The 16702-nt window shown below is 44.1% G+C and overlaps 1 protein-coding gene across 4 annotated transcripts in view; it reads left to right on the plus strand.

Moving 5' to 3' along the window:
• The window catches only part of LOC137652585 (tectonic-1-like), a 383029-nt gene that overhangs the window by 90407 nt on the left and 275920 nt on the right, over positions 1-16702 (plus strand). For all 4 annotated transcript variants that reach the window (XM_068386069.1, XM_068386072.1, XM_068386073.1 and 1 more), the window contains one exon: positions 8103-8202. In XM_068386069.1, the coding sequence (XP_068242170.1) occupies positions 8103-8202 (100 nt within the window). The remainder of the gene's footprint in view (positions 1-8102; positions 8203-16702) is intronic.

Genomic DNA, 16702 nt, shown 5'->3' on the forward strand with positions numbered 1-16702 from the left:
TTCGTAGTTCCTTCTCACGCTGAGCCTTCGGGCTCTTGTGACCCTGAGCCTCCGGGCTCTTGTTACGTTGAGCCTTTGGGCTCTTTTGACCCTCGTTACACTGAGGCCTTGGGCTCTCGTGACCCTTGTTACATTGAGGCCTTGGGCTCTCGTGACCCTCGTTAATTAAGGCCTCGATCTCTCATGACCCTCGTTACGCTGAGCCTTCAGGCTCTCGTGACCTTAGGCCTTCAAGTCCTTGTTGCGCTGAGCCTCCCGGGTCTCATGACCCTGTTACGACGAGCTTTCGGGTTCTCGTAACCCTGGGCCTTTGGGTCCTTGTTACACTGAGCCTCCTGGCTCTCGTAACCCTGAGCCTTTAGGCTCTCGTCGCGCTGACCCATAGGGCTCTCGTCGCGCTGACCCATAGGGCTCTCGTTGCGCTAACCCATAGGGCTCTCTTGACCTCAGACCTCGTGGTCCACGTTACGATGATCTCTTGTGTTCTCGTGACACAGAACCCTCGGGTTCTTGTCGCGCTGAGGACCTCTCGCTTTGGACTAGATACCGTCAAATTTTCTGGTGAAGAGAGACCGTATCCCTGACTAGGAAAACCCCTCTCTAGACGGGACATTTACCAGTCTCGCCAGCTGCATGAGCGCTTACTTGCCACCCTGCCACCTCGACGCTTTCCTCCTCGTCATTTGCCCCAGCATCGGTTCTCGAGACTGACTACTCCGATCCCCCCCAGGGATCGGTACCCATTAGATCGGGTTCAGGGAGAAAAACTTAAGGAAGCATCAAAGCAGTTTGCTGCTCTAAAGTATCAACACCCAGCATTTCCAGTGGGTAGACCGGTGCCAATCCTGCCTGCAGGTAAGGAGTCTAAGAACCTTTTTTAGGTTTCTAGATCCCATTTCATCGGGAGGTCGAGACCCCCCATGGCTAAGCGCACTATTCAATGTAGTGCGGGAGGCTATGACGTGTCCCTTCCCCATTCTCAATCATAGGATATCTCTGTTGCCTGCTCTCCTTGCAGGCACCTCTTCTCCTGCAGATCCTATGAGGAGTTCTGACGGTTCTGCTCTAGCGGGACCTTCTTGTAATGAGAGACCTCTCTCCCCTTGGAAGAGGAATTGGGAGGAAAGTTCCACAGAGGTTCATGGGAGTCCCTTGCAGTTTTAGGTTCCCTGGTCAAACTGAAGGGAAAAAAAAAAAAAAAAAAGGATTAGGCCGTTTCCCTCAGTGGAGGACAGGACAACCTCGATGACGGACTCCTTCTGCCTCTCTCCGATAGATGTGGTTTCAAGGGAGGCTCGCCCACGATCTCAGCATGACATTATTCCTCCTTCTGGAGAGTACCAACATCCTCTCAGGATAGAAAAGACTGTAAGGCCTTTTTTAATGGAGGAACTTTTGTCCCAGCGCAGAGAGCCGAAGGGTCTCTTTACAATCCCGAAGTCCTCAGCAAGAGCTTCCGTGCCTCAGCAAGAGAGAAAGAGGGAAGTCTCACCCAGTAGGTATACTAGAGTTGCCCCGTCAATGGCCTACCTTGACGACTTTGACCCACCTAGGGCCCCTATGGATGTGTACTCGGAGGTGGATGAGCAATTTGGTATAGAGGACGACTTTTTGCCCACAGCGGCTAGCCTTGAACTCACAGAGGTGGACCAGAGGGAGTCGGAACACGGCTTCTGGCAGGTCTTAGCCTGCATTAAAACCATCAGTGAACTGCCAAATCCATCAGCAGCCCCTCAGGGTGGTAAAGATACGGTTTGGGACCAAGTCTATAGCACTTAAAAACCCCCGAGGGCCAGTGCAGCTTTGCCCAGGTCAAAGGGGTTGAAGAATGCCAGACGGAAGGCAGTGTCACAACCTACAGGATCCTCTGCTTCCCTTTGAGCAAGCTCTTCATCTAAACTCTTTCTGCTGCCATTCATGCAACAGAAGAGGTGCTATGAGATCCTGAATGAGCCTCTTCTGGCCTTGCCTTTCGATCACTCATTAGAGGCTCCCTCTGGTTGGAATCAGTGGCACATTTGATCAGATCTCAGGACTGGTCTTGTGAGTCCACAAGGAGGTCGAAGAAACCTTCCTCTTGTCCGGCACCAGGACGATCAAGTTCCCCTCCCACAGGTTGTTATCTTGTGGGCCAATACCATTCTTAAGAGAAGTGATTCGATCATAGAGAAGTTCCATCGACAACTCCCATAGGCTGAGGTTTCTAGACTGAGAAACTCCTCTTTCAAGGGGAGTTCTCTATTCGAGCCATAAGACATTGAGCGGGTGGCGGACAGGAGAGACAGCCTACTTCCAGACTGCAGACAAATAGTGTTAGGGGCCCAAGATAGAAGGGCGCTAACATGTCTAATAAGTCCTTTCGAGGCAATTGTAGAGGTTCAAAGTCATTACGTGGAGGTAGGGGGAATAGAGCATTTGGCAATCCTTTCACATGTCCACCTGTGGGGGGGATACCTGCACAGCCGCTGGCCAAGGTGGCTGCAGCTCAAGGCCAAACCCTGGACAGTCAAGGTGATTCGTTCAGGATATCGCGTCCCGTTCATTCAATATCTCCCTCTACTGACTCGGGATCCAGTCCCAATAAGCTCTTATGCGAAGGGATCGGCAAAGAAGCTGGCCCTTCGGGCGAAGTCCAGATCAAGTTGGAGAAGGGTGCTCTCCAAGAGGTACCCGATGGATTTCCAGGCTTCTTCAGTACAGTGAGCCCTCGCTACTTCGCGGTTCGACCATCGCGGATTCACCACTTCGCGGATTTTTTTCATAACGCATGTATATAATTTACATATATCGCGGATTTTCCGGAAATTTCGAAAATACCACGATGTGACCGATGGTGCGAGATTGGAGAAAGTAAGGAAAATTGAATCATGATTAATTTTCAATATAAATGAAACTTTGAGGAGCAACAAAGATATCATTTGTTAGAGAGATAGAGAGAGGTAAGGAATGGGAGGTAGTGAAAAGTAGCCCACAGAGAGAGAGAGAGAGTGTGTGTGTGTGTGTGTGTGTGTGTGTTGTTTTAAATGTAATAAACAAAAAACTTTTATAGGTTATAACACATTGGTGCTTATGTAATATCAACTGTATACTGTAGATGGTTTGAATAAGTTAAGAAATAGTATAAACGATACTTTGTTAGTGTATTCGTACACTCTCAAGAGCGGCAGCTAGACGTCAGCTGATCTAATCACAGCCAAAAGTAAAACAAAAAGAAGTCAACAATACTCGATTTTTAAAACACACCCGAAATTTAGAAACAAAATTACACGCTTTCTTAATGTGCAATTAACTATTTAAAGAGTAGCAATTTTCTAGAATAAAGGATTTTTCCCAAAAAATAGTGGTTTGCTGATGAAATCGGATGCCGTATTTTTAGCAACAATTGAAATGGATGTAAACTCGGCATAATTTTTTCGTTTCGTATTTAATTGACACTAAGAAAACTAATTTTAGTTTCTTCATCTATATGTAAGTATTGTATAACACGAAGAGAGAGAGAGAGAGAGAGAGAGAGAGAGAGAGAGAGAGAGAGAGAGAGAGAGAGAGAGAGAATGAATCAGCTGTTGTAATTAATGCCGTGTTTTTCTTTCGTGAGAATTTCATCGCCACGACTATAACAACAACATACTGTACTGAACTTTACAGTATTATACAGACTACTGTAATATGATAAAGTAAAATATTTGTAATAACCTATTTTATATGATCTGGGGCTATTTTTTTTGTTTAAAATTTACATTTACGTACGTAAAACAACTCTCTCTCTCTCTCTCTCTCTCTCTCTCTCTCTCTCTCTCTCTCTCTCTCTCTCTCTCTCTCTCTCTCTCTCTCTCTCTCAAATTGTTTTCCTGCTTTGCTACGTATGTATGATTTTATATAGATACGGTAAATAATATTTGTAATAACATATTTTCTAAAAGCTTTTACTGTAATATCATTATTTATCACTTTCATCATGCGCGTTAAATGCCTTCGTTTGTTTACTGAGCGTATTTTATGACGCCTTTATTTCAGGCGGCGTCATAAAGAAAAACATTTCATTTGGAAGTCCTAAGAAAAATTAAGTATAACATTGGTAATAACAAAATCAACATACTGTACTGAATAATCAATATAATCGATGCAAAAACTAACCTATATACAGATATGTACACTAAATGCATTTGTTTCTTCATTATGATCAAAGATAAATGTAAACAAAACATTGGTTGCCATTTTTTATCATGCTTTTTGGCGTGTTTAGGAAACGCATGATATAAAATCGCCTTTAATATTTGTGCCTGTTTTAGTTTCGGGTACTGTAGTACATGCATTAAGTGTTCTGTACATTAAAGGGTAGTTTGTTAACAGTACTACGTACAAGGGAAGGTTTTAAAAGTCTGAATATACATGTTGAATAAATACGTAAATATGGTGTCACTACTTCGCGGATTTTCACATATCGCGGTCGGGTCTGGAACCTATCTACCGCGATAAACGAGGGCTCACTGTATTACTTTTTTTGTGTCATTTTCTCCCCAGGTAGTTAGCCATATTGGGTCTCTATTCTCTGGTAGTATTTCACTGGGCGGCACAGGTCAGAGCCCAGAAAAGGGATTTTGATGTAGGAAAAATCTATTTCTGGGCGAGAGACCTTTGCCGCCCAGTGAACCCACCCGTCCCTCCCTTCCGGGCCCCAATGTGGGATGCTATAGGAGTGACGTCACTAGCGTGGGTGGGCTCGTTCGTAGTAGCGATTGGAGTTAGGTTGTTGAAAGGCTCCTCGCTGTTCGGGGATGTTAACAGGAGTTATCTAAATGGTGCGAGACCTCTGGTTGTGATTTATCACGCCCCAGTTATTTATACTGACACCTTATTAGGTGAGCGAGCTGGGTTCAACCTAGCATTCCTATACAATTTTTTCTCTGGTAAATTCATAGCAGTTTTTACCTTAGAAATGAAGTAAAAGGAGCATTTCACTGGGTGGCACAGGTCTCTCGCCTAGAAATAGATTTTTCCTACGTCAAAATCCCTTTATTGTTATTATTATTATTACTGTATTATTATTATTATTATTATTATTATTATTATTATTGTTATTATTATTATTATTATTATTATTGTTATTGTTATTATTATTATTATTATTATTACTTGCTAAGCTACAACCCTATTTGGAAAAGCAGGATGCTACAAGCCCAGGGTCTCCAATAGGGAAAATAGCCCAGTGAGGAAAGGAAACAAGGAAAAATAGAATATTTCAATAACAGTAACAACATTGAAATAAATATTTCCTATATAAACTATAAAAACTTTAACAAAACAAGAGGAAGAGAAATAAGATAGAATAGTGTGGCTGAGTGTACCGTTAAGCAAAAGAATTCTAATCCAAGACAGTGTAAGACCATGGCACAGAGGTTATGGCACTTCCCAAGACTAGAGAACAATGGTTTGATTTTGGAGTGTTGTTCTCCTAGAAGAGCTGCTTACCATAGCTAAAGAATCTATTCTGCCCTTACCAAGAGAAAGGTAGCCACTGAACAATTACAGTGCAGTAGATAATTCCTTGAGAGAAGAATAATTGTTTGGTAACCTCAGTGTTTTCAGGTGTATGAGGACAGAGCAGACTATATAAAGAATAGGCTAGTCTATTAGGTGTATATGTAAGCAAAGGGAAAATTAACTGTAACCAGAGAGAAGGATCCAATGTAGTACTATCTGGCCAATCAAAAACCCCATAACTCTCTAGCAGTAGTATCTTGATGGGTGGCTGGTGTCTTGGCCACCCTACTATCCTTAGCGTCGGTGAAACGAGTGAGCGAGTTGTATGGTCTCTGTTAGTCACTCACTCGTGGATGAAAGGAGGTTTCTTTTAGTTTTGTGCCAGAGTTTCTGACCAAGACACAGAATCCAGTTGTGCCTGACCCCCAGCTTCAATTCCTTCTCCATCCCCTCCATCTGGGAGGAGTCGAGTGATGATAAAGATGAGAAGGACATGTGTCCTGAAAGGTTGCTGCGGTGCTATCTGCAGAGAACCTGATATCTCAGGCGTGAGTTTAGGAGACTCTTTGTTAGCACTGGGAGGTCCAAGAAAGAGGTGTCAAGGAACATGATCTCTTCCTGGCTTCATAAGACAATCAGGAGGGTCTATGCCTTAGATGATGACGGTGCTGAAGTTCAGGCCAAGGTTAATGCTTACGAAGTCAGGGGTATTGCCCCATCTCTCATTCAGGAGGAACCTGTCGATGGGCCAAGTTTTGAAGGGAGGGGTCTGAACGAGGCAGACCACTTTCATCAAAATACTTTTTGTTTTGAGTGTAAGTTCAGAATGAATGTAATATAACTGGCTCTTCTTATTCATTTTTCTGCCCCTCTTTTGGGGCCAGCTCTTGAAGCGTTTCAAGGTGGTTGGACTAGATGCTGGTAAGTTACACCTCAGAGCTCCATTTTTTGAACCAAAGAAGTGTATCTCCCCATCCCCCATGCAAATTGAGGGATGGTGGATCTAGTACTAACCCCTTACTCATATGCTTAGCATTCAATTTGGCAGGCATAACCTGTTTGAAATGGGTTTCTTTGATTTTAGTACTTTTTAGTATACCCGGGGTCCTGTCATGGTGTGGTTATGGTTTTGCTTTTTTTTCCTCTGACCAAGCGTGAATTACTTCCAGAGAAATTGAAAGAATGTTCCAGTTTGATTCAAGGAGGTCTTCCAACCCGCCAAGCTGTGAGTCCTTAATTAAAGGAAGACGGTTTGTAAGTTTGCGTAAGAACAAATAACACATTTTCAAAGTAATTTGTATTTTTCTTTGCAATACAAACCTGAGTCCTTTAACATAACTTACCTTCTCAAATCACCCCTCTAAGTTCTGGGCTGAAGTAACAAAAGTGAATAGATAACCAACTGTGAGAGGGAGGATGGAGCTCTGCCCCACTCCCTCATTGGTCTGATAACTGCTCATTATCCATTTTCAACAACCAATTCCAGCTTGTACCAAAGTAATATTCCTAATTAAAGGAAAAATACAAATTAATTTTTAAATTTGTTACCTATCTACTAAGGCACTTCTCCCAATTTTGTAGGGGTAGCCGACATAAAAAAAAAGAGAAGAAAAAACAGAAGGGGACTTTGCTTCTCTTCGCACCTCCCAGCCTGACAAAGGATTCAGCTAAGTTTGGTTGGTGCTGCTAGGATGCTGCAGCCCTACCCCCCCCCCCCTTTTTATTCATCACAAATGAAGCTTCATTTGCTGAATCCCCTACTGTCGCTACCTCAGCGGTCACCAAGGTGACCAGACGAAGTATCAGGGCGTATTAGAACTGCATCACACTTGCTCGCCATTCATTCCTATTTCCAAAATGCTCTTTTGCCTCTCTTACATATATCCGCCTATCACCTATAGCTTTCTTCATCCATCCACCCAAACTTTGGCCTTCTTCTTGTACTTCTTCCATCAACTCTTGCATTCATCACCTTCAGTAGATGGCCATTTTCCATTCTCTCAACATGGCTAAACCACCTCAACACATTCATATACACTCTAGCTGCTAGTTAATTTCTTACACTTGTTTTTACCTTCACTACTTTGTTCCTAACCCTATCTAATTGAGATACACCAGCCATACTCCTCAGACACTTCATCTCGAACACATTCAATTTCTGTCTCTCCATCATTTTCATTCCCCACAACTTTTACAGCTTAAAATTTGTTGCACCGGTTATTTATTTTACCTGACTGCTCTACAGTTGCCAATTCCAAGAAGGCCCAAATGACATTTAATCTAAATGTAGGGATTTACTACAATTAAAAAAATCATAATTGCTTGTTTTGTTACACAGGTCTTTTAAATAACTAATCATGATGTAGCCAGTCTTTATTTTCTATTTATTGTGATGAAAATACAATCTTATTGGATTCTTTACAAGGTTTAAAATTTTTATTCTTTTATTAAAGAAAAATGAATGACTCTTTGTTGGTTTCTGAAGTTAGATACAGTAACTAATCACTTATTATATAATTATGCAGGCAGTACTTAAGGAGTCAGCATCAACTAATGAGGTCATGTATCTTGACAACCATTATTATAGTAACGAAAGGTTAATCGTTTGCGGTGTTTTGCAGGTGAATGTTTGTGACATAAACTGCTGTTGTGATGAAGATTGTGATACAGAAGACAAGAAAGTATTTTCTCACTGTCAGGAAAGACCTCAGCCTGTGCTAGGTATGTGTTTTGCAGTTTAGTTGGGAGTGATTAAACACACCTTTGATTTCTGGATGCTTCAAATATGATGTAGGGATGTTTTTTTTTCTATATGTAAAATGAGCTTGTATAAACTATATATTATTTTTATGACTCCTTCTGATGTTCATATTGTTTCTTTTCTGGAAGGCCAATTTAATCAACACAATCAAAAAGTTTAAAAATGTTCCCATTTTCTTTCACTTCAATGAATACTTGGCCTTAACAAGGGAATGGAACACTCTAGTAGTAAGGATGAAAAGCCCAGGTTGCCACAGCTGTTAATCTAGTCTGCAGTTATCTTCGTCGACCAGTTGCAACCACACTTAGATTGTTTATTCATATCATGTTTACTTACTGCACTCAAGTAAGTCTTCCCTTGGTATTGTTAGCAATTATTGCTTGGAGTGTGGATGGAAATTATTTTTGGGAGATCATAATCCACATTCCCCATATGTATCGTGTCATGGGCAGTTCTGTGATTTAAATGATTATTGCGAAGAGTGTGTTTCACTCCCGGTACCTCTCATGAAAAAGTATTTTTAATAGTTGCCAATCAAGTTAACAATTCTAAGCGGTAAAGAAATCTTGCTGTTAGTTCTGGAGAGAAGCCAGAGAAAACGAGGCTAGTTAATTATAATGGGGATCATGACGATATTGACACGCCTTCACCTTCAGACAACCCACAAGTTCAGCTCTCTTTCGATAGTTATGAGCTTTGTGAGCTCTTGACATCACTTGCTTTCTCTGTTAAATTTTAAAAGTCCAGGGAATTCTTCCTTAGCTTGGTAATTCTGATCCTTATCTAAAAATAACCAAATCTAACCCAACCCCCATAGTCATTCTATATCAATAGCCTTTCATGCAGTAAGGGTTCTGAATGTATGTTGTGCTCAACAGATTTGAAAGCCTCACACAGAGCCTCAAAATCTTTACATATTTTAGGTCCTTATGCTAATAAACCCTTACAATCCACAATTCTAGTTGCTCTATAAGACTAAAATTGGTTATGAGGCCGATGACTGATCATGTTGGACTGATCCTAATTCCCTTATACTTGCTATTAAAAAAGAGCTTCTCACCTTAAGATTAGTAAAATGTCTGTTATTACTTATGGGGATGGTATCACATATTGTATGATGCCCTTAAATTCTGAAAATATGGAGAAAGTTTCACCTAACTTGGATTATTTTCATCATTCTTCAGAAAACAGTATTTGCAGTTCACTTGCAACCTCAGCCACTAGCTTGTCTCACATAATGTTAACCAGGCTGTAGTGTGAATACAAATCTATTACGAGTTTACACACTCCCTCGGATTTCCCTTTTTAAAGCAAAAGCAGACTGAGAAATCAGCTGATGTTCACTTGGATTCTCCTGCAGGGCAGGAAAATGAGGGTGAGGAAACTTAAAGTCAGAGATGAAAGTGAGGAAGTACAGCCTTTGCAGTCTTTTCGTAACCTTATTTCTGACATGAAACATAATAAAGGGCCTAAGGTAAGTGTGGAAGTAAAATGACTTACCATATTGAAAAAGTGGGTACAGTAGGGTCCCGAATTATGCTAGAATTTGGTCGATCAGTGACCTCGTATAAATGGAAAATCCCATATTTCGAAACACACAACTAACAGAAATAATTACATTTGGGCCATGGCAACCAGCAACTTGCCTATTTAAACGTGTTTACCACCCATTTCCAATACTTTCTATGTACTATACTGTATTATTTTATAATATCAAATTGTTCTTGTAAATAAATTAAACATTTAATATACTTTAAAGTTCTAATGACTTGAAAAAAAGGTTCAAGTTACAACCAGGATGTGTGTACACACCGTATATTTCTCGTTATAACACAACCCAAAATACAGACAAATTTTAATGTTTGTCATATCTATTGTATAAGACTACTGGTGAATAGCAAAACCATCGCTGTATAAAGTAGCTTTTGTTGTATCATTGAAAATCCTGAATTATCAAAATAAAGGAGATTTTATATCACGAGTTTCCTAAACACGCCAAAAAGCACAATGAAAAATGATGACCATTGTTTTGATTACGTTTATCTCTGATCATAACGAAGAAACGAATGCATTTACACATCTTTGTATTGGTTAGTTTTATATGATGATTTTGTTATAACTAATGTTGTTCTACTTAATCTTTTTTAGAACTTCGAAATAAATGAAAAAACGTTTTCCTCTATGACGCCACCTGAAACGGAAACCTTCCATTTGTTTACTGTACGCTTCATCTTCGATCATAATAAATAAACAAACGCATTAAACACACATGATTAAAGTGATAACTATTGAGGTGCTACTATAGTGTGAGGTCTACCGCCATATGTCGCCTACCCAGGTGGAGGGTGAGGTCTACCGCGTGACCAGCATCCCAGAGCCCGCACCTAACCATGGAACATGTGAACTGCCCAAATCCATCAAAAACGGGACCTGTCCACGTGACCTGCCCATATAAAAGGAAGCAAATGGGGCCTAAAAAGAGATACTGTATACTGTAATCGATTGGGGGTACTAGAAATGTTGCTGAAGGAGTTTTATAGAAGAGTCATTCTGGCAGAAGAAGCAGCACTCTTGATCATTTTTGCTGGAAGGTGATGAGAAAAAAATTCCAATGATCTATTTGTGTCATTCTTAGAAGATGTACGAAGTGTGTATCGCTAGAATAAATGTATGGAAATTTATGATAACCTGTTTGATGTACGAAGAGTGTATCGCTAGAATAAATGTATGGAAATATATGATAACCTGTTTGATGTACGAAGAGTGTATCGCTAGAATAAATGCATGGAAATATATGATAACCTGTTTGATGTACGAAGAGTGTATCGCTAGAATAAATGCATGGAAATTTATGATAACATGTTTGATGTACGAAGAGTGTATCGCTAGAATAAATGTATTGAAATATATGATAACATGTTTATCTTTATCTTTATTCCCTTTTTTTAATGTAATTAGAAATCCAATGATCTATTTAAGTAATTTCTAAGATATGTTTAAATTAAGTTTTTAATGCTTAAACAAATGTATGAATTGTGTTTTATCTATGAGGGACGAATAATTCAGAAGTAGACCTCACACTATAGTACTAACGGGAGGTAGATCTCACGCTATAGTGTGGTATACCTCACGCTATAGTAGCACCACTATTGATATTAAAAGCATTTAGTAAACATTATGTTTTTGGGCTCAAGCCATGACGTCCTGATGGAAGGTTCCTTTTTGGTAGCTTCCTTGGGTATATTAACTACAAGGATATTCCCAGAGAATTAAACCACAGGTTATCACAGAATTCTTACTTATGGTGCGAGTATCTTGAAAGTTTCCCTTTAAGACATCGTATATCAACAGGGGACGCATGTATTAACACGCCACATAGCTATCTGCACCCCATATAGAGTTAACACTTCGATATGAAAAGGTGGAGAATAACTGGGGAGCCGTTCCACAGTTACACTCGTCCGTGGCTACTTTTGGTACTCGAAACGTAAACAAACGGGCGCCATTGTTAAATGACGTCACGTCCGTCCTCATCCTTCTGCTTGTAGCTACCTTGCATAGACGGATTTCCCCCTTGTGCGATTTTTATCGACTTGCATCTTCATTATGTCGCTACCTTCAGCCTCGCCTTCTTCTGGAAAGTTGAGTACCAGGTCCCAGTATTGTTTAAATAAGCTCTGGCCGTAAAGTAACTTATATTTTTCGTAATATTTCGTGTTTTGTGGCGGAGCTGTGCTGCTACCGGACACGCCATTTTATGGCGTCGCTGTTCTCTTGCATGCCTTATTTAGCTAGTCAGAACAGCTTATTCCGGCCTCTTAACTAATTGATATTGTTAGTTATTTAGTCTTCATAGGCCTTGGGGGGGGGGGGCGCTAGTTCTGTGCGGTTATAGTTTGAGACGGTACTCTTGCACCGTTCTCATTCTGGTTACCTACTCTAGGCTAGGGAGCGTCCTCCCTTCCTTGGTGGCCGTTCTTGTACAGAGCCTCCCCTATGGAAGACCCCTCTTCTTCTCCCTCCCCACCTATCCCTTGGTGTAGACTAGCCTATACATATCTGTCCCTAGTCCTACAACTCCTCCTTCGGGTGGAGTGATAGGGCTATCTTGATCTCCTGTTGAGCAGGCCGCTCTGGTGCATATACCCTTCATAGCGTCCTATGGGGTTAGCCACTGGCAGCGATTTGTCCAACAGGGGTTCCCCCCTCTTGAGTGTACCCTAACCCTCCCTTGGGTTACCCTGGCACCCGGCTGACTGCTGGCCCCCTGCCATCGAATGATAGGACCCACTCCTATCATGGGTACACTCCCTCTGGAGGGATGCCAGAGGGGTATGTGATCTTACCCCTCCAATCCCTCCTTATCTGTCTCTCTATCTCTCCTGGTGCCGGTCCCTTGCCGCCTCCACTGCCGGCGATACCGTCCTTCCTTTGGTGACACACTCATGAGATACCCTCCCTCCCCTAAGTCGCCAGCCTTCCGTGTGCCGGAGGGCTGCCGCCTTCCGTCGGCATACAGCCGATGGGCCACCCCTCTATTACCTAGTTTCGGTTGTCCGACCTTCGGGCCGGCCTCCGGCGTGCCGGCATTGATTGCCGGCGGTCTGGGTATTCTAGCAAATTCTGCTTTACCTTATGAACTGATCACCAAGCCGTCAGCCTTCGGCTGCCGGAGCCGCTGCCTCCCGCCGCTGTGCCGGCGGCCGCCAAGTCGGTATTATGCTTAGATCCTCAATGTGTCTGCCTTAATGCCTTAAACCCTGCTGGCGTGGCCTCCGGCGTGCCGCCGGTCTGCCGGCGCCCTCCGGAAGCACCAAGGGACTTGCACCCCTTCTACTATCTGTCGACTACATGCCGACAGCCCTACACTGCAGCCAGATGGCTTGGCCACTCCGATAGATAGGTATTGTTTTACCATTCTACTAGTGGCTGTGCTGTCTTCTTGCATATTACAAATTTCCAGCATACTCTGTGTGTCTTAGCACGGTTGGTTGTCGGAACCTAGATCTATACGGGGTCTCCTACTACCCCTTTAACCCAAGGGTCTGAGTGGTCTCAGTCCCTGATACACCTCGCAGGCAATCTCTGCTAGAACTTAGCTTCTACCCACCACGGTGATCCATGAGGATTTCTGTTTTGTGTCCCTCGGTCACAAATGAAATTGCCTATTGATAAGGTTACGGTAACCAACTGAGCGGGATTCACAAGTATGTGTCCATCTACTTCCTTTTCCCGCTCCTCTTCTCAAACATTACAATATTCATGAATTATTTAATGTTAAGTGAAAGTTTAACTACTTAAAATTTAACTTTAGCGTAATGTAAGTCATTCTTATGCCTTCCATATACTCATGATCTCTTTCTTTTACAGGAGGAGTATATGAAGTGTGACCACAACTTCTGTGGAGTGAAGCGCCCGGACTTCTACGGGCACAAGGGGTGTCGGACCCACGCCCCCTGCGCCGCCAAGAAAGGCGACCTGAAATATTGGGACCCGCAGCACTGTACAGTCTGCAAGAGTCGTCTGGTCGAAGCGTTCGACGATCCTCCTTCAGCGGAGGTAAGGGACAACGCTCGAGAGAAGCTACGCAAGTGGGTGCGTGGCTTCCAGAAGAACGCCACCGGACCGTATCTTGCTACCGAAGATTTGAGGGCCTTGCTATTCCCGAAGGCATCAAAAGACTCAGTGGTCCCTAGTGATCAGATTCCTACCGTCCAGATAGTGGTGGAACCTGATGTGGTCATGGCCCAGTCCATGCATGAGTGCCGTTTAGATTCCGACAACGTGTAACGTATGTCGGAAGTGTCGGAGACTACGGAGAGGAACCTCATGGGCGAGGAGCTCGACTATGAGGAAGATCAGGTGGAATGCCCTGATTCGGAGCATGAGGTCGCTCCCGCTTCTACCCCTGCACCAACTCCTACACCGACTGAGGAATCACTTCCTTCAACATCCGCTACCCCGAACCCTATCCCATCTGGCACTCAGGAGATCTTCAAGATGCTTGAAGCTCTCATGGATAAGAAACTTCGCGAGACTCATGAACTTTTGAAGTCCAACCTCGGAAGTTCTAAGCAACCGAAAAGGATTTTGGTTAAGGACCTCCCTGCCTGCTCGGATACTAACCCATGGAGGTATGCCGAGCACATGCCGATCACCACGGGCAAGATCTTCATCAGTGAGAAGGTCGGCTCGATCGCGTTGGAAGAAGTGGAGTTCTTCCCGAACTTTGAGGCTTACCCGGACTGTTTCGTCCGACTCAGGTCCGAACCCGCCTCTAAAGAAGAGACCGAACCGAAGGAGGTTATTGTGTTCGATCTCTCGAAGGCCCAGGCTATGCTAGCCAACGCGGTGAAAGGTAGGGGCTTCACCAATTAAAAAATGCCGGCGCTTAGTAAAAAGCACCCGACCTTCGTCGCACCAGACAATGCGACCTTCCCCTTTCTTGAAAAGGCCTTCACTGCGGTACAGAAAGCAGTGGAAGAAGGGAAGCCTTGCCCTATACTGGAGGAGTGCAGGCCCTTCTCCCTGACTACTCCCCCTGATGATAGGCACTGAAAAGACGTCCAGTCGACCTTCATGGTGGGGAAGCTAGAGCCTGACGTTGCTGGTCGTCAGTTTAACGAGGACCTCCCAAAACTCAACGATCACCTCCTTCGTAGGGAACATGATATGAAGGAAAGGCTTGCCGCATCTATGTCCCTCCAGGTACAGCTTGAAGTCATAGCCGGTGACACTAGGGTCCCAGACTTCTACATGGTCCTTGCCAAAACACATCTGGCAACGGTCGTGAAGGATCTGTACAGCTTCACTAGGGCTCGTAGAGCCTGTCGTGAATTCGTGTTCGCAAGTGCTACAGTGAGACACGAACCCCGGAGGCTGATTTCCTCCAACATCTGGGGTAAACACCTCTTTCCCTCCTCCCTAGTGAAAGAGATCACCGACAAAGCCACCACGGAGAACAGGAACCTTCTCCATAAGTGGGGCATGTCGAAGAAAAGGAAATCCTCTCAGGACGACGGCCCTCAACCTAAGAGGAAACCCACGAAGCCAAAACCCCAGCAACGTCAACAGAGACGGCAGTTTCCGGGTTCCGCTACTCCCCAAGTGGCAGCTCAGCCACAACAGACCTTTCAGCTGGTCACCCAACTGATCCTGTCACAGTCACCGGTCTTCACCCCTGCATTTGAGCAGCAATCCACTACCTTTCGTCCCAAAGGTAGAGGCTCAAGCAGAGGCTCAGGCAGAGATGTGTATCGCCGTCCCTCCAGAGGCAGAGGAGGAAGGGGAGCTAGTGGCCGAGGTAGCAAACCCTCGGGAAGCCAGAAGCAATGAAGTGCTTCCGGTGGGAGGAAGACTCCGCCAATTCCAGGATCGTTGGACCTTCGATCCCTGGGCACACAGCATCGTCAAGAAGGGACTAGGCTGGAGCTGGACTCAACCACCCCCAACCTTCCAGCAATTCTTCCAACAGTCAACCCCCCTCCTGGAAGAATATGTCCTAGAACTCTTGAACAAGAAGGTGATAAGGAGGGTAAAGTCAACCAGGTTCCAAGGGAGACTGTTTTGCGTCCCCAAGAAGGACTCCGACAAACTCAGAGTCATTCTAGACTTATCCCCCCTCAACAAGTTCATTGCGAACAACAAGTTCAAGATGCTGACTCTTCAACAAATACGGACCCTTCTACCTCAAGGGTCCTACACGGTCTCGATAGACCTGGCGGATGCCTACTGGCACCTTCCAATGAACCATCACACTTCCTCCTACTTAGGATTTCGACTCCAAAGGAAAAGCTACGCTTTCAGGGCCATGCCCTTCGGGCTCAACCTGGCCCCACGGATCTTCACCATGCTGGCAGACGCCATCGTTCAACAGCTCCGCCTCCGCGGCGTCCAGGTGATGGCCTACCTAGACGACTGGCTGGTCTGGGCGACATCGCCCGAAAATTGTGTACGATCCTGCAACAAAGTCACCCAGTTCCTAGAACACCTGGGATTCAAGATAAACACCAAGAAATCTCGCCTCTCTCCAGCTCAGAAGTTCCAATGGTTAGGAATCCATTGGGGTCTTCAGTCACACCGCCTTTCCATCCCACAGAAGAAAAGGAAGGAAATAGCAGGGTCTGTCAAAAAACTGCTGAAATCCAAAAGGATCTCAAGACGACAGCAGGAACAAGTTCTAGGCTCTCTACAGTTTGCCTCTGTGACAAACCCAGTGCTTCGTGCACAGCTAAAGGATGCCGCGGGAATCTGGAGACGTTCTGCATCCATCGCTCGAAGAGACCTCAAGAGACGGCTCCCAAACAGACTTCGGTTACTCTTAAAGCCGTGGTCGGAAGCAAAGGCCCTGAAAAGGTCCATTCCTCTTCAACACCCACCTCCATCACTCAACATCCACACGGACGCCTCGCTGGAGGGTTGGGGAGGTCACTCCCACCAACAACAGGCTCAAGGGACATG

The sequence above is a fragment of the Palaemon carinicauda genome, chromosome 1 (assembly GCF_036898095.1).
Source record: "Palaemon carinicauda isolate YSFRI2023 chromosome 1, ASM3689809v2, whole genome shotgun sequence".
Lineage (NCBI taxonomy): Eukaryota > Metazoa > Arthropoda > Malacostraca > Decapoda > Palaemonidae > Palaemon > Palaemon carinicauda.